This window comes from Synchiropus splendidus, chromosome 12 (genome assembly GCF_027744825.2).
Source record: "Synchiropus splendidus isolate RoL2022-P1 chromosome 12, RoL_Sspl_1.0, whole genome shotgun sequence".
Taxonomy (NCBI): Eukaryota; Metazoa; Chordata; class Actinopteri; order Syngnathiformes; family Callionymidae; genus Synchiropus; species Synchiropus splendidus.
Window position 1 is genome coordinate 978,224 of NC_071345.1, and position 16,496 is coordinate 994,719.

At 49.5% G+C, this 16,496-nt stretch overlaps 1 protein-coding gene across 2 annotated transcripts; it reads right to left on the reverse strand.

Annotated features, from left to right (window-relative positions):
• Positions 1-313: 313 nt before the first annotated feature.
• On the reverse strand, positions 314-16,002 carry dtnba (dystrobrevin, beta a). 2 transcript variants are annotated; one of them, XM_053880293.1, is made up of 22 exons: positions 15,748-16,002; positions 12,012-12,068; positions 9,288-9,373; positions 9,133-9,213; positions 8,736-8,949; positions 8,598-8,683; positions 8,362-8,516; positions 8,191-8,290; positions 7,731-7,897; positions 7,423-7,547; positions 6,406-6,477; positions 6,263-6,340; positions 6,050-6,134; positions 5,905-5,984; positions 5,594-5,707; positions 4,100-4,196; positions 3,934-3,954; positions 3,606-3,759; positions 2,827-2,916; positions 2,702-2,749; positions 2,106-2,136; positions 314-1,569 (listed from the first exon to the last, which is right to left on the reverse strand). In XM_053880293.1, exons 3-21 carry the CDS (start codon positions 9,370-9,372, stop codon positions 2,129-2,131), a joined length of 1,860 nt encoding a protein of 619 aa, XP_053736268.1. In that variant the 5' UTR covers position 9,373; positions 12,012-12,068; positions 15,748-16,002; the 3' UTR covers positions 314-1,569; positions 2,106-2,128. The 2 variants fall into 2 exon arrangements, with proteins under 2 accessions (XP_053736268.1, XP_053736269.1); XM_053880294.1 differs by lacking the exon at positions 3,934-3,954.
• Positions 16,003-16,496: the final 494 nt, after the last annotated feature.

Consider the following 16,496-nt stretch of genomic DNA (forward strand, 5'->3'; position numbering starts at 1 on the left):
TTGATTTCTTCCGGGACTTCACCTCATCACGACCAGTTCAGTCACGTGAAGTTTCCTGGGGTTATTTATAGCAGCCCAGGGTCATAAACGCACCGCATCAATGAGCTGCATTCACTTCAGCTGCGACCCCCAGCCCCGAAACCAAGCCGCTCCTTTCAGCTCCGCGTCATGGGCAGAGCACCGGCCGCTCATCCATGACAATGACAGACACTGAATCCTCCAGCTGCCACACCGTCCGTGACATCATCGCACATCGGTGACATCTTTGACGATATGACTTTTTTAATGATTTAAATGTGACACATTGTATCCAAAAACATTTGTTCATACAAAGTGTACCCATGAAAACATTATATCATTACTATTGTATTTAATATTAAAATGTTATTCACAATTATTCATCTCTCTAACATATACCGATGTAAATGATTGCTATGTAGAACATCATTCTTAGATCATTTCACTTGTGGCGTTCTTGAAATATTTCAAAATACTGTAATAATCTCAAAGATATTTAGATTCCAGAGAAAGTATTGTATGACTACTAAACAAGATTGACTGACGGTTGGATGATGATAAACTGAATATTAGTGTCTTAAAAAAAAAAAGTGACTCAAGTTCACCTCGTCAGTTTGACCTTCATTGACCTTTAGATGACATCGTGACGTTGCATTCAGGGCCCAGTAAAAAGTGAAACATATTCAGTTCAATGTTATTTATTTCAGTCAAACAAGAGCGGTAGGCGTTTTCCCGTCTTCATTTCAGGGGTTCACTCTGTCATCAGTAGTGGGTGAAAGGATGGACAGTGAGCCTCACACAAGCTGAGTGACACTTTGTAACCGAGCGATCATCAAACACACACGCGCACGCACACACGCACACACGCACGCACACACGCACACACACACACACACACGCACACACACACACACACACACACACACACACACACACAGGGATTTAGTGTCGGCCCACTTCAGCACCAGGAGGTGAGCGCGGCTGGAGCGGACCAAACGTCCAGACCTCACACTGCAACCAGACTCACAGGCAGAACAGCTCTGAGTCTGCTGCAGGAAGCTCCTCAATCCACAAGTGGGCGACACTGAACCCTCTGGGAGGTGACCGACCTCAGCGTGACACAGCAGGACCTTCATCTCAGCAGGGCCCAACTGCACTCACACAGCGAGTGAACAACAACAACAACAACCAATCAATCAATCAATAAATAACAAGCACACGGTGGCAAAACTTTTAGCTGCAACTCCTCGACTTCCGCTTCCGTTCTATTAGCTTCTCCCTGCACCTCCACCACTCAATCCCTCTCACTTTCTCGACCTTCCGTGACCTTGACAATCTCAAACATGCGCTCATGCAAACACGAAAAAACAAATCAGCAGGTCTGTTTAGCTAAGCGCCATCGCAAACAGTGACGCGACAGAAAGAATCACAGCTACACGTCAGCAAAGCGCCGGCGGGCGTTTGGTGTCCAGCATCGTCGACCATCCGTCCAAGCGGCCGAACCTGAACCTTCCTCGTGAAAACTCCTCTTTGGTAGAACGACCGGGCCCTCTGGAGAGAGAGAGACCAGGGGTCAGAGGTCAGCCAACTGTTAGCACAGGTCAGCATGCAAATTCATTTTGTATCCCAGTTAGCATAGCTTAGCATCCATGACAACTTAATCACCAACATGTTAGCATGCAAGTTAGCATAGCATCCCGATTAGCATAGCTTAGCATCCGTCGCAACTTAATCTCAAAAACTAGCATGCAAATAAATATAGCATCCCGGTTAGCATTGCTTAGCATGTATTGTAAGTCAATCACCAAAATGTTAGCATGCGGATCCTGGTTAGCATAGTTTAGCATCCGTCGCAACTACATTTTCAAAAAGTAGCATGCAAATTAATATAGCACCCCGGTTAGCATTGCTTAGCATGTATCTAAAGTCAATCATATATTAGCATTGGATATTAGCATGCGGGTCCTGGTTAGCATAGCTTAGCATCCATGGCCACTACAGTTCAATGATACAGAGTTAGCCAGTCAACCCAACTGAAAACAAAGTTCTGTTTGTATTCCCATCATCAACAACAAGCAATGACTCACCCGCTCTGAGGCCGCGCGTCACCTTAACCTGCTGAACACAGAAGGCGAACACAAATCAGACTCCAGCTCCGGGACCCTCAAATATGGCGAGGTCAGCGGGTTCTAATGAGAGCTGGGGGCACTCCAGGAAGTAGCCCACGCCAGTAGGAGGCCTCCAAGCTGCAGCCCGTAAACTTGAGCTAATGAGACGTCGTGTTTGTAAAGCTGTCGACGCTAACGACAGAACATCTGGAGAGAAAGTGTCGCTGACTCAGCAACAGAGACGTCGTGGTGGCGACCGTTCTTTCACTTCCTCTGGACTTGATATGTGAAGTGTGACAGGACTGTACTTCCTGTTGTGAGTGTCTGGCTCTTCCAGAAGAAGAATGCTCACGTCTCATCAAAACCACGGCTTCCCTCAAACTCACTTCCTGTTCCTGTGTTAGTGACACACTCGCGGCTGACACAGGCAGCACTTGTGTCATGTCGCCCTCTGGTTCTTCAGCCAGAGTGGAGACCCAAACATAAGTGGTGGAGCATTTGCATGTTGCTCTCGTGGAACACAGGAAACCAAGTGCCCAACTTAAAGAGTGAAAAACATTCCCACTGAGTTGTACCTCTGTCCTTCCCGTTCAGCAGGCGCTCCTCTTCCTCTCGACCTTCATCTTCACAAGAGGAAACCAGAGTCAAACGATCACCTGGAGACGTGACTACTTCAGGGTGTGTGGGTGTGTGTCCGTACCAGAGTGGAGTTCTTTGACCAGAGAGGACACTGTGTTGGTGATGGAGTCGGCAGCCACCAGCAGGTCGTTCCTCAAGTTCCTCCGGGAGCCTGCAGGCAACATAAACGAGCAAACATGAAAAATTTAAAGGATAAATGACCTCGATGGTTCAGAAGTGGTCACGACTTCCTTTCAGTCACAGGTCTAACAGTTTCCCTGGGACTCTGAGAAGCTTTGAGCTCCACCTTGGTGTAGGGTTTCAACAGGAGGCTGAAAGGTTCAAGACTCTCCTCTCAGCTCCTTAATGGAGTTGCAATAGCTCCCCCTATCGGTGACAGCATGGTACTGCACGGCGCGAGACAAAAAGGATGGTGGTTTCTGGGCTCAGTGGAGGACCCCACACACCCATGGAGGTGATGAAGACCTGCACCACTAGAGGAGGGGCAGCACAGACATGCTCTCACAGATCCACATTCTTAAAGAAAAACTGTTGAACCGAGGACATCTTTCTGTAGTAAAAAGACTCCGTCGGACTCATTGCTGGGGGCACGTCCAGAGTCTCAGTGGCTCTTGATTACAATGCACAAGACCCACACACTTTTCCAGAGGAGAAACTCGGACACCTGGACCAGCACGTCACTGTTGAGACAGTGCCTGTATTCTAATGACAAGCCAACAGGGGGTGGAAAACCCCACCAGTAGCATAAACGAGGCCTATACAGTGGAGCAGTGGAGTGGTGATGCCAAGTGCCTTCAGCTGCCGACTGACTGGATGATATGGTGAGAACTGGGCCGGTACCTTGAGCGAAGGCCTCCTGCACGTCCCCCCCCACCCCAGCCAGGGAGTCCTGGGGGTGATAGGCGTGCACGTGTGGCGAGGCTGAGCCCACCGAGCGGACAGCGGAGGGACTCGGCCGAGACGGAGACGCCTGAGAGGAGCCGGCGGCCTGAGCCTGGGAGAGCACAGAGGCTGGATCACAAACACGGGCAGAGCAGCAGTACTCCGTTCGCTCATGTGGAGAGGAAGTCAGAAGCAGAGCAGCACTACAGTACAAGCCAGACTAAAGTGCCAACCACTGAGGTTTGCTGTCCAGGGACGGCATCACGGCTCACGTGCACAGACTTACTGCCTGTCGCTGTTCCTCGTCCTGCAGGAGAACAGCAGCGGCAGCAGGGAGCGACAGAGAGCAGAAGGTCAGTACACAGTGCAGAGGGGGGAACAGGAGGAAAGTGAGGAGGGAAGAGAGACATCTCCCTCTAGTGTTGGACGGCAGAACTGCAGGGGTGCGTTACCTTCAGCAGCTTCATCAGCCCCTCCAGCTGCACCATGAGTTCTCGCCTGCTCTCCTGCAGCGTCGACATCCTCTGCTCCAGCTCGTCCTTCCTCTGCCTGAAACACACCTCTCTTTTACTGAACTGCCCTCATCAGAGTCTGCTTTCACCCTGCCATAAGGAGAGAGCTGGTCGGCTCCACACAGGTCCGTACGCCGCCACAGACTTTCGTTCATCCAGTTGACTGTGAGCTACTTGGGTTAACATTACAACACAAATGTAGCACCAAACGTATCCAGACACCTACGTACATTAACGTGAATCCATATTCTTAAAGTCACAAGTGTTAGCGTTTAAAATCGTAAAACTGTGTCATATATATTGTACATTATCCAACAATGTAATGGCTAACTGTTTTGTTGCATGTATGTATCCTGCTGTCTGTGATCTTTATGTGGTGTCTGTGATCTTTATGTTCGTCTGTGATTGTATGTCGTGTCCAGGTCTGTGAGAACAGATATTTCATCCATGCTATATGTCTCGTACTGTAGCATGTTTGACAATAAAGTTACCTTACCTTACCTTACCTAACAATTCACTTCTGATGCAAAAGATACATATAAATACTTAATTCAATGTTTTTACATCATTAAATAATATAGTGAAGAATATTATTGTACCTCACTTTAAATCATTGAGACCATAAACCAATACATCAACTCCAAAAATATATGAAAAGTAATAATCAAAAAGCATTTAGCAGCTGACAGACAAAACACATCATTTACTTTCTCTATTGTTAATTGCATTGGAGGAGCATTTCCAAAATAACCAGTTAATTTACGTATGGAAACAAACAGCAAACACACTTTTCATTGAACTATGACATTAATAAAAATAATATTTTAAAATACATGTTAAATGTGAAACTGATACATGGATGATCTTATTTCGAAATCATTATTATACGATGAAAACCAGCGGGATCAACACACAGGTGAGCAGCCACCTATGTTGGAGGATCCATTTGTTCCTCCTAAGTAGTTCTGTATCGGAGCACTGGGTCACGAACACCAATGCCAGCACATCTAGCTGCTCTCCTGACTTCCTGTTTACCTAACAGCAGAGAAAGTCTCCAGCATATGTCGCTGCCATCTGCTGGCCATGCTTCCACGCTGCGCCAACGTCTGCAGCCAAGAGTGTGTGTGCACTTCTATCTTTTTGAGAACCTGTATGAGTTTTTAATCAACAGAGTGAAGACACTTTTGCAAAGTGAGGACATTGTGGCAGGTCCTCACTTCGTCAAGCGTCAGTTTGAGGGTTAAAACTACAAAATAGCTGGGTTATGATCACTGGGTTTTAGTTTGGTTCAGAGTTAGGGCTAAGTTTAGCCATTTGTTTTAGATGGTTAGGGGGAGAGGCTGGGGAAAGGGTTATGTCAATGACGGTACTCACTAAGGAGGATAGGATAGGAAGACAAACGTGTGCGTGTGCGTGGAGAAGGCGCGCGCTCACCTCAGCTGCCGCAGCTCGGCCAGGAGCGCTGGGTTGGTGCTGCCCTTCTCTGGACTGGACTGACATGCCGCGTCGTGTTCCACTCGCAGCCGCTTGATCTCTGCCAAAATCTCTCTGCCAACGCAACAGAGACCATGAGAGCCTGCCACCTCCAGGGAGGAACCCAGACTCACAACATGGGATCATCTTTTAACTCCAAAGGTTGTGCATCCTTTCAAACCAACAGCACTGGAAGTCCGAGCCACCGGGGCAGCCCTCCCACAGACACAACCGAGTCAGCATCATGGACGTGAGTGAAGGTGAATCCTGACCTGTTCTTCCTCTCCAGCTGGGCGATCAGCTCACGCTTCTGTTTGTTGATGTCGAAGTTGATGCTGCGGTTGGGAATCACCTGACACACAAAGGCAGGTCACATGACCACCTGGTTCCCCACAGCGTTGCGGCGACTCGACTCACCCCGGAGCCCTCGGTCTCAGCCAGCCGCGACGTGTAGCGAGCGATGAGTTGGTGCTCCTCGTCTTGTCTGCTGGGAGTGTCGGCGCTGCAGAGTGAAACATGGCGGTTACGACCTCTTGCTGACCTCATGACAACACAACTCCCAGTCATGTGGGACACAGATCAGATCAGAACGTGAGAACAGTTGAGCTCAGTGCAACCCCCGTCTCTCACCGTGGGCTGCTCTGCAGACGGTTCACGTACGCCGCGATCAGAGCGTGTTCTTCATTCATCCGCTGGGCAGCCGCCAAACTGCAGACACAAAAACCACAATGCATCAGACGTCAACACAGCACAGAGCAAGCAGGAGGGCTCACCTTTTGGAGGATTCAGGGAGCGAGGCAGACATCACCATGGCGTCCCCGGAGCTCACAGAGGGCTGGGACGGCCTGCAAACACACATGTGATGAGTGACTCAGTCACGTGCAGCCGAGTGGGCTCGTGCAGGCGTGAAGTAAACGGCCCGAGCAGACAAAGATCAGCGTCCCGCCACAGACACAGGGGAAAACAGCTCTGGAATGACAACAGAGCCGCAAGTTCTGGTAGTTGGAGCACGATGGGTCAAAACTCACTGCTGAGTTCAGACGTGCGGGTCGGAGCTGCAAGCAGGTCAGCAGCTGATGTTTGGGATTAAAAAAAAAACAAAACAAAAAAAAAAACAAGCGACTAAAAGAGGCGGGGCTAAACTGTCTGACCCTGGCGGAACTTTTGCAGTCGTGGGTCTAAAGTCTGCGGAGGTTTAACTAGATTAATCTTTAAACTATTTTGGCGCTGAAAAGTGTGAAATACATTTACAACATTTCAAACCTACTTCTTTAGTAAACATTTATTTCCAGAGTTTGTAAGCGTCTTTCCATGTTTGGAAATATGTTTCAGAGTTTGTAAATTATTTTAACATCTTTCTGCATTTAGTCGACTCTCAAAGGTGATCCCCGCGATTGTGGAACACTCCAGCAACCACTTCCGGATCACGTCTGTAAATTGGTCACCTTCCTTTCCATACGATTCTCAGGAAAAACAATGTTTGCCAAAGAATTTGGCAAAGAGAATTTGGAAACTTGTTTGAAATGTTGTAAATCTGTTTCACTATTTGTAAATTTGTTCCAAGAGTTTGTAAATGTGTTTTGTCCTCCTCAGCCACCGTACTCTGAGAAGCACCACACGTTTTCATTCAGCATACATAACTTGACATTTCAAAATGTATTCACTAAATACAAAAAAAAAATGAATGCAAAGAGTCAGAAATGGAAAAAAAAGTGTGCGTCCTTTTCACGTCGACAAAACGCAGGTGAATCCAGTGAAAGAGAGTGGTCGATCATGTGTGCGAGCCCTACACGATGTTGGCCATGTTCAGGGTCCTCTCAGGTTCCTCGGGGTACACTGGGTGGGAGGGCTCTCTGGAGGAGACGCAGCCCAGAGTCCGGCTCAGGGCTCGACCCAGTTTAGTCGCTGAGGACTTCTGCACACAGAAACCAGACAGAGTTAGATCGATAGCTAGATGGATAGGTAGAGTGAGGGACATTTTAAACCTACATGAAGCAAAACAAGAGACATAAATGTGGAATCAGATTACAGTCGGAAAGAAAAGACAAAAGACAACTAGAGCTCACAGCTGGGCACGGGACCTCGGTCTATGACTCACCCAGGACAGATACTCCTTCATCTGGTGCTGGTTGGTGTGGGAGCCGCTGATGTTCCCTCTCCAGAAGCAGTTCTGACAGAGCTGGTAGTTACGGCAGCGCAGGCATCGATAGCGGAAGCCCATCATGCCGTTCCCTCGACAGTAGGAGCACGACACCGGGTGGTAGACTGGGACCAGAGAGAGGCACAAGGTAAGGAGGAGCTCAGTCGCATCCTGGACCGATTCATCAGGACTGTGTGAAGACCCCACACTGACATGGCTTTCACTGAAACAGAAGTTACCACAGTCTGTGTGTGTTTGTGGACTACTTTGTGGGGACCAATTCTTGATAAAACGGCACTATCCTTGCCGTTTTGGGGACATTTCACTGGACCCCAGAAGGTTAAGCCTCAGTTTAAGGGTTCAAACCTCAAAATAACTGTGTGTGTGTGTGTGTGTGTGTGTGTGTGTGTGTGTGTACCGTGCTCCACGTTGGCCATGCGGTGCATCAAAGGCAGCCACACCAGGCAGCTCGGGGGGTCGTCCACAATGTCCAGGAACATGTTGAGCGTCACTCGTTTCTAAGAAACACAGTTACCTCTTCAGAACTCTTAAACCGAGAAGAGGGTGAGACAGGTGTGTGTGTACTCACCTGCTGTGGGAAGAAGGAGCGCGCCAGCGTGGGACTGTAGCCAAAGGACGGCCCTTCGCTTACGACAGTCGGCAGCTTGAGCGCCTCTCGCAGGAAAGTGTCCAGTTTGGAGAGCGACAATACGCCGTTGGAGTCGGAAATCTGGGAAAACACGTCTGCACAGCGACAGGGGCACGGCGCGTTAACAGGGTGAGCCAACAGCTGGACGGGTCACACCGCAGCGCGCGTCCACTCACAGTGGAGTTTGTCGAACAGGTTCCCTCCGCACAGCAGGGCCAGCGTGGCCTTCACGGTCAGAACCGTCAGCCGGCTCTCCGGGTCACTGCGGCACACCAGGACATGAGCGTGGCTCTGCTCTCCTGCTGCAGACTCACCTGTCCACAGCGGCCAGGATGAACTCCACCAGCAGGACGGCGCACTCTCGAGGGTTGATGGTGAAGGTGGTGGGCAGACGTTTGCTCAGCTGGACAAACAGAGAAGACACCAGGTTCTCCAGTCGGAGCGTGGAGATGCCAGCGTGCAGCTCCACGGCGTTCAGACCAGCGTCCCGCACCGCCTCGATCACGTTGTAGATGTTGATCAGGTGCACTGGACCAGAAAGAGAGAGGTTACCTCAGCTGTCTCCTCCGAGTCTCTCCTGGATGCCCCAGCTTCTCTCTCTCTCTCTCTCAGAGAGTCCGCACAGACACTCCTGTCACCGGTCAGTGATGAGCTCAGCCTTCTGGCTCAGCTCTGCCTCGCATCTATTCACACCACTGTAGTGAGACTCACACTTGCATCTCTTCTGGATGAATCTCAGCTTGCAAGCGGTCCGATACGTTGACAGACAGATGGTGTCCAGGTTCTGATCCGCTGTGGCACAAAAGGTTTTTCAGCAAATATTCACCATGAATAAGAACTTTTTAAAAAGGTCAAAGGTGACTCACCCAACTCCACAAATATCTGCCGCCCCTCCACTCTGGCGGGGTCGCCCCTGCCCCTGTCTCTCTGGGCCCCCTCCTCCATCACCATCCTGCACACAACACCTTTCATATTTAAGCACGGAGCTGACTTGTGTTCTACTGAAAGCAGACATGCAACGGCAGCTTCATGGCCATCAGGAGATAATTGTCTCCTGTCAGTGACCGCAGTAATGAGAGCAGCTGATGAAATCGAAGCTGAAGGACGACATTCGCGACTTCACCAGCGGGAGACGACAGCGAGACAGGAAGCAGACACACAGCAGCAATAACGTCAGTTATGATGGGGTGACTCTAGTCGGCAACTATGGAAATACACAAGCACTAAACTACACAGCGAGTATCTGAAACCGTGAGATGAAGGTCCTGTTTCACTTTCTACAGCTACCAGCTACATGCTAGCTTAGTCCAGCTACTGGCTACATGCTAGCTTAGTACAGCTACTGTCTATGTGCTAGCTTAGCCCAGCTACTGACTACATGCTAGATTAACTCAGCTACTGTTTACGTGCTAGTTTAGCCCAGCTACTGTCTACATGCTAGATTAACTCAGCTACTGTTTACGTGCTAGTTTAGCCCAGCTACTGTCTACATGCTAGCTTAGTCCAGCTACTGGCTACATGCTAGTTTAGTCCAGTTACTGGCTACATGCTAGTTTAGTACAGCTACTGGCTACATGCTAGTTTAGTACAGCTACTGGCTACATGCTAGCTTAGTCAGCTGTTAACCACATTATCCAGGTGGTGGAGTCTGACAGAGAAATTCTAAGTGTTTTACATGCATTTTGTCTGACTATAGTTGCAGTGATGTCTGAGCTCCAGATGATGGGAGGGTAGGTTCACCATTGACCTGCACCCAGGTGAGATGGAACCACCATCACCACGGGAACAGATGAACTCAAAAATACAGACATGCAGGGGCACACTCAACCTTCCAACCTTAGACGGTGAACTTAGATGTAGTACACAAACACACAAACTTGGCACAACTGCCTCTGCAAACACACACACATTCCAGAGAGGATTTCGAGGCTCCCTGGAGACTCTGTGCTTCATTCAGACAAAAGAAGAATTCCTTCTTTCAGTCACACACTCTCCCACACACACCCTCATTCACACACACCTCTGTCTGACCCACAACTCCAGAGAGCGCCAGATCACCGATGTAGCCATGCTCCTGTCCAACTAGTGTGTCGGACCGAACCAGCTGGAGCACGCGATGGACGAGGACGGGCTTGATTCGCTCTTAATGACACAGATTTTCTGCAGCATTGACTTTTGTTTATACGATGGTTTGTTATGTTTTTACAATTGTCACCCGTTTTCTTTACGAGAACCTTTTATTTCACTGCTTCTCCACTGCCAGAACATTGCCTTTTATGGGGCACACAATGTTATTTTTGAGAAATCCCAGAGCAATGAGACTCCCCTGTGCTGCACACTTTGTCAGGTGCTCGTGAAGTTCCCTCCCTGGAGGGCGTCGGTCAGTGAGCTGTTATTTCCAGCTCGCAGACGCGTCTGTCTGTGACACGCTCCAATGTTTGCAGCATGAGCTTAGTTCCTTTTTTAACTCCAAACCATCACAGATAAAATGACTGGTTCCCTGTTACACTCAGAGTCAGAGCTAGCCACACTCACGTCCAGCCAGCTGACTTTATCAGGGATCCCAGGTTTGAGTTCCTCTGCTCACTTGGCACCGACATGTTTTATTGTAGCGCTCATTCGCTGAGCTGTGAGGAAACTAACACACCAGACGGTGCTGTAGTTCGTTGCCACATCTGCAGAGAAAACTTCCACAAGCTATTTTGGTTGACATTTTCCAAGACCGAGTGAAGATCCAGAATTGATCTCTGAACTGTCGTGTGATCTTCCAATACACCAGAGTGTTGTCACCATGTGGTTCAGGAGCCCACACCTGAGTCAAACAACAACTCGTAAGCAGAGGTGAACTCAATTAGCAATGACACTGTCCGACACAGGAATCTCCTGGGCAGCTCTTTTACTCAGCCGACCCTGATGAATTTAAAAAATACACGTATTTTTAATCAAGATTACTTCCCTTACTACAAGCTAAATGTCTACAGTTTATGCAAGATAAGCAACAGTTGTATCAGCTGTGGATCTGTTGTCTCAACCTTCACACATTTAAACATTCATTCATTCAAACAAAATACATACGAAGGCTTGCTACTGAATTCAATGAATAGAACCACGTGAATTTTCATCCCAAGTGCCGGGCAGCGAGCTGCGCTGGGAAGCGGGGGGAGGAGCTTCAATCCAAAAAAACACCAAAATACTCCTCCTATGAGTTAGTTCAGTAAAGGACTGTTGAAAGAGTGGAACTTATATCTGCAGTTCACTCCTGTCACCAGTGTCACCTGAGATCATCAGTGATCACAGCGCTTCCATGCCGCCAGTGTGGCGACTCGCCAGATGTTGATAACCGCGAGAATACGCTTGTAAACAAATATGGTGGCCAAGCTACGGCTGCAAAGGGGTTGAGAATCATATTTATCAGGCAGAAACACTCTTTTCTGGAAACTAGTGTGATGACAGTACAGTACTAGAGAAGGCCATGATACAGGCACTGATGATGGGACATTTATGGCGTCCAAACAGGGCGTCCAGTTTCTCCAGTTTCTCATGTTTTGCAGATCCCTGGCTAAAGCCGGTGTGTGAGTGTGTGGTCCTACCTCACTGAAAGGTCAGGTGGGTCACACCACACCGAGGGGCTTCAAGAGAAGGTCAGGCTGAGGGAAGGAGAGAGAAGAGACAGGTCAAGTCTTCAGTTCTGACTAAAGCAACGGTGAAACACCTCGTACACCCAACACTCACAGGAGGAGTGAGGCAGGAACCTGGCAGCTCTACTGTTCACACATTCATTCACAAACCTCTGGCTTTAATGGAGTCATCAGATTAAACGTCCCACTGCCACTGTAAACTGCTATCAGACGTCGATGCACCTTTTAAAACCTCCTACTCTATCATATGTTGGAAACTATTTGACTGCACTGAAGACTGAAATTATTCATTTTCTACACACACTGAACTCCTCCCATAAAGAGAAGGTGTTGATTAAAAACCTTCTAGAATGAAATCTATTATGAAGACGGAGGTGTCATTTAGGTCCACTCATAACTAGAGAGTGGACTCCATGAAACTACTCCACCTACAGGTCAAGAGTGAAATTCATTTGACAAAACTTAATCGATCACCGATCGGTAATTGGACGTCACAGGGGTCAGATGGGGGTAAAACTGCTTCCTTCAGGGCCAGTCTGGTCTACTATAGTTGGACCACCCAGCAGCAGCACCGGGGCACCGCCACACTCTGGGTGTCACAGCCTGAGTGCGACCATAACCTACTGAACACCCTGGTGGCTTCACTGTTCTCGCCGAAATACACACCTGGTTGGAGGAAAGAAACCACCAGAATTCCTGTACAGCAAACCTTGGCCATCACAGGTGAGCTAAACGGAGCGCACGCGCACGCACACGCACACGCACACGCACACACGCACACGCACACACGCACACACGCACACACACACACACACACACACACACACACACACACACACACACACACACACACACACAAGGTGACATTTGCAGCTGCTCTGTCTGCTCAGGCTCCACAGTGACAGATCCCTGTATGTATGTGTGTGTGTGTGTGTAACACTAGACGCGGACATAGCTGACATAACTATCACTGCCATCTATTTTCTACACACATCTTTCCAGTAGCGAGGGACAGCGATTCCATTTTGAATCAAACATGATCATAATAACCAGCGTGGGAGAAGCTAAAAGCGTTGGACATGTATAAGGCAGCAGGGATTGTCCATGACGAGTGTCCTCACGCAGGTTGAGAAAAAAAAAAGTCTCTCGACCCCCAGCTCTGACCTCTGACCTCCCCACGTCGCTCCAGAGACAGACCAACCGACCGACCGACCCATCGCCTCCAGGTTGGCGTCTCCGGTTACGGGTTTAGAAGCTCCCCGCCTCAAGTGTCAGTCAGGATTAAGAACTGGACCGGAGGCCACCCGGGTCCCAGGGAAGTGGCTCTGGAGCTTCTAAGTCTGGACTTGTCTCTGACAGAAAATGATAGCGCTGAGTCAGCACTGCATACATAACCTGCTCCACCACTGAATGAGGACTTTGAAGAGGCACAGATGGGGATCAGGACCACATGAGACCACAGCTCTCAGAAGGACTTGGGAACACCATAACCCAACGGGTTGAGCATCAAAATCACACACCTGAGGAGCACAGAGGTCCAGACGGCCATCTCTCCAGAGACCTCCAGATCCACTTCACCTCAGGTCTGACCAGGACCTCCTGGCAGGTGAGCATGGTCAACACCCACACGACACAGCAGACCCACGTCAGCTGGCCTCTCTGGATGTGCAGGAACAGCGGCTCCACTTTGAGTCTCGCCTGCATGACTGAGGTCTCAACCTATCCAGACACCCTGGGGACCGGGTTTCATCTGAACCTGCCACACGATGATCGCCTTCTAACTGACTCGTCTCCTCACAAGTGAAACCAAAAACACCCATCATACTCAGGTCTGGTCAGTCTTGGCTATGAGATCATGTTTTGGCTGTGGGGATGTCAGCGAGAGCCCAGATCTAGACCAACATGTGCTCACCAGACTAATGGCTACATTCAAGAAACAAGGATGGATCCATGAGAATAGCTCAGACAGAACAAGATGAACAGCTATGGGCGGCCACGTTCCCATTGGACAGGACCACATCTGGCCACTGCAGCCAACAGTGGGGAGAGCTACATCACTTCAGATCAACTGACACCAAAAGCACTGAACTGCTGAAGTGACTCTGTTTTGATAATTGACCAGAAAATATCTGATAGCTGTTGGACGTGTCCGTAAATAAAGAGAAGAAAGCAGAAGTGAAATGTCTGTGGGAGGAAGGAACGTGAACCGACGGCAAAAGCAAAATAAACAGGAAGTGAACGTGTGCACTGCACAGTGCGGTCGGCCTCAGACAGGCTCGAGGAGCATCTGATGAACAACGTAGTTACAAACCATTACCACGACAGAAGCTGTGTTTCATCTCCAGACGCTCCACTCTGTCATTTACTGCCAGCGCCACTGTAAACCCTGGCACCGCGTGGAGAAGATTTCACTATAATTTAATCCAGGAGGTTCCACAGCAAGCGGCAGCTGTGACGTTTTCTCATCGCGGTTGTGCCAACGTTATCTCCACACCCACAGGCAGAGCTAGTCAAATATGTCGATGTGGAGCTGGAGCTAAGCTCAGGAATCGTCATGACGACAGTGGCTGGCGAAGCGAGGACGATCCAGGCGTCAATGAACCACATCAAAACACACAGCTCTAGGACCCGGGAACAAGGTTCAGAAGGCAGACAGCAGAAGAGGGAGAGAACATCTGCACTCAGGCTCCACTGGTGAGCTGGAGAAGGTGGGAATTATTGGAGAAGCAACTCACAAAACATGAGTTCCTTCATGATCTACAGCTCTTACAGTGGTGGGGAGAGGAAGACGCATCAAAGTAAAATGTACTTCAGTACTGCAGCTTTATTTCCTCTTTCCGCGGTAGCTTCACCACATTTCCATCACGCCTGCACCGAAGGTACCGTGGAGCAGATGATGCTGCCGATGCTCCGACGCACTTCTGGAGCTCAAGTTAGCAGGCTGAAATTACTCGTGTGGTTTACACACTTCAACACAAAAAGTCTTGAAAGAAGAACGACTCTTCCGACGGCGTTGTGAAGACTTCAGCTTTCTTCTTCTGTCCATTAGGCCCAGCAGACCTGGCTGCACCCTGACACAACGGGGAGGAGGAGGGAGCGAAGCCGCACTTCCACGAGAGATTACAGTCAAAACTGAAGCCTCATAAGAGGAGCTCTGTGAATGAACACGTCACATTGGTTCACCAAGTGCTGGAGTACAGTTGCATGGCTTCTGCCACAGACCTGGACACAAGTGGGAAGTTCTCACTGTGAAGACCACACAAGAGGTCAGACTGACTCCAGAATATCATCCAGCAGGGTACATTTGAAGACAGCACTCACTCTCTCTTCAAGTCAATAACCTCAAACAGACGTGACAGTTCGATCAAAGCCTCGGTGGAGAAGAGATGAAGTTAGGTCCGTGGTGTTTTGAATGGACTCTGACGCTGCTCCCACGTCACGCCGAGTGGCAGCGGACTCGGAGTCAGTTGAGCAGCGAGTTCTGGCGGCTAGCAGCTCAACAACACGGGAGAACACGAGCGTGTGAAGATGTATAACGCTGCGCTGTGACTGGAAGCCGTGACATCTGAGCGGCCATGTTGCACGTCACCTTGTTGCTCCGCAGAGTCGCCACATCTCTGCCGCTCAAACTTTGAATAAACTCCAGCGAGGTGTGTAATGCCGCCGGATTCGCGGAAAGCAAACTCACCGGCGTCGTTTTCGGCAGGTATTTTCCGCATCAACACTCGGCACTTTCTTCCGTCTTCAGCCGCGCGCGCGCGCTCCTTCGCCTCCTCCGGCTCCGTCGTCTTCTTCGCTTGTCGGGTCCAAACAAACGGTTCCGTCTCCGCGCGGACTGAGCCAGAAACCAGCCGCCACAGTCCCGGTCCAACCGTAGGGAGAAACTACTTTTTAAAAAAATCCAGTCACTCCTCTGTGGGCTGGCCCCGCCCCCAGCGGAGCTCCGCAGCTGTGTGCCCAAACTGGACTGCTGCTGCTGCACAGGGCCGCGCCGCGGCGTCTGCGGGCCCGGGCCGGCGAGCGGAGGCTGGGCTGGGCTGGGGGGGTGGCATCAACCCGTCACATTGCTTTAGATTAGATATGACCATTATGACCATCAATGAATCCACGTTTCTTCCTCGGACCAACACAAGGGGGCGCTTACATTTGGTGTAAGTTTAATATCTGAATATTGGTGGTGAATATCTCGGCCACAGAACTCTGGGTACAGCATGAGGGTATGAGTTTAAAAAGTTTTAGGAGCGCACTTTATTACAAGGTCTTTTCTTCTTTGAACTCTCTTGGGCCTAAAATGTACATTTCTCATGAAGAGAAAAGCAACATTTCATGTTGCTTTTGCAGTGAGCTCATGAGAGTCACCCGCCTCTGGTCTGCACCAAACATGACGTGCACACAACAGTGAGAGCAACCTCACTTCCTCTGTTGAAATCTCTGTCA

Bases quoted from the DNA above. Each gene is read 5' to 3' on its own strand.
- dtnba (XM_053880293.1), bottom strand. From the start codon at position 9,372: ATGGTGATGGAGGAGGGGGCCCAGAGAGACAGGGGCAGGGGCGACCCC. The intron at 5,985-6,049 runs GTGAGTCGAGTC...TTTGTGTGTCAG, and splicing joins CTGAGACCGAGGGCTCCGGG to GTGATTCCCAACCGCAGCAT. The intron at 2,750-2,826 runs GTACGGACACAC...CCTCTTGTGAAG, and splicing joins GGTCAAAGAACTCCACTCTG to ATGAAGGTCGAGAGGAAGAG.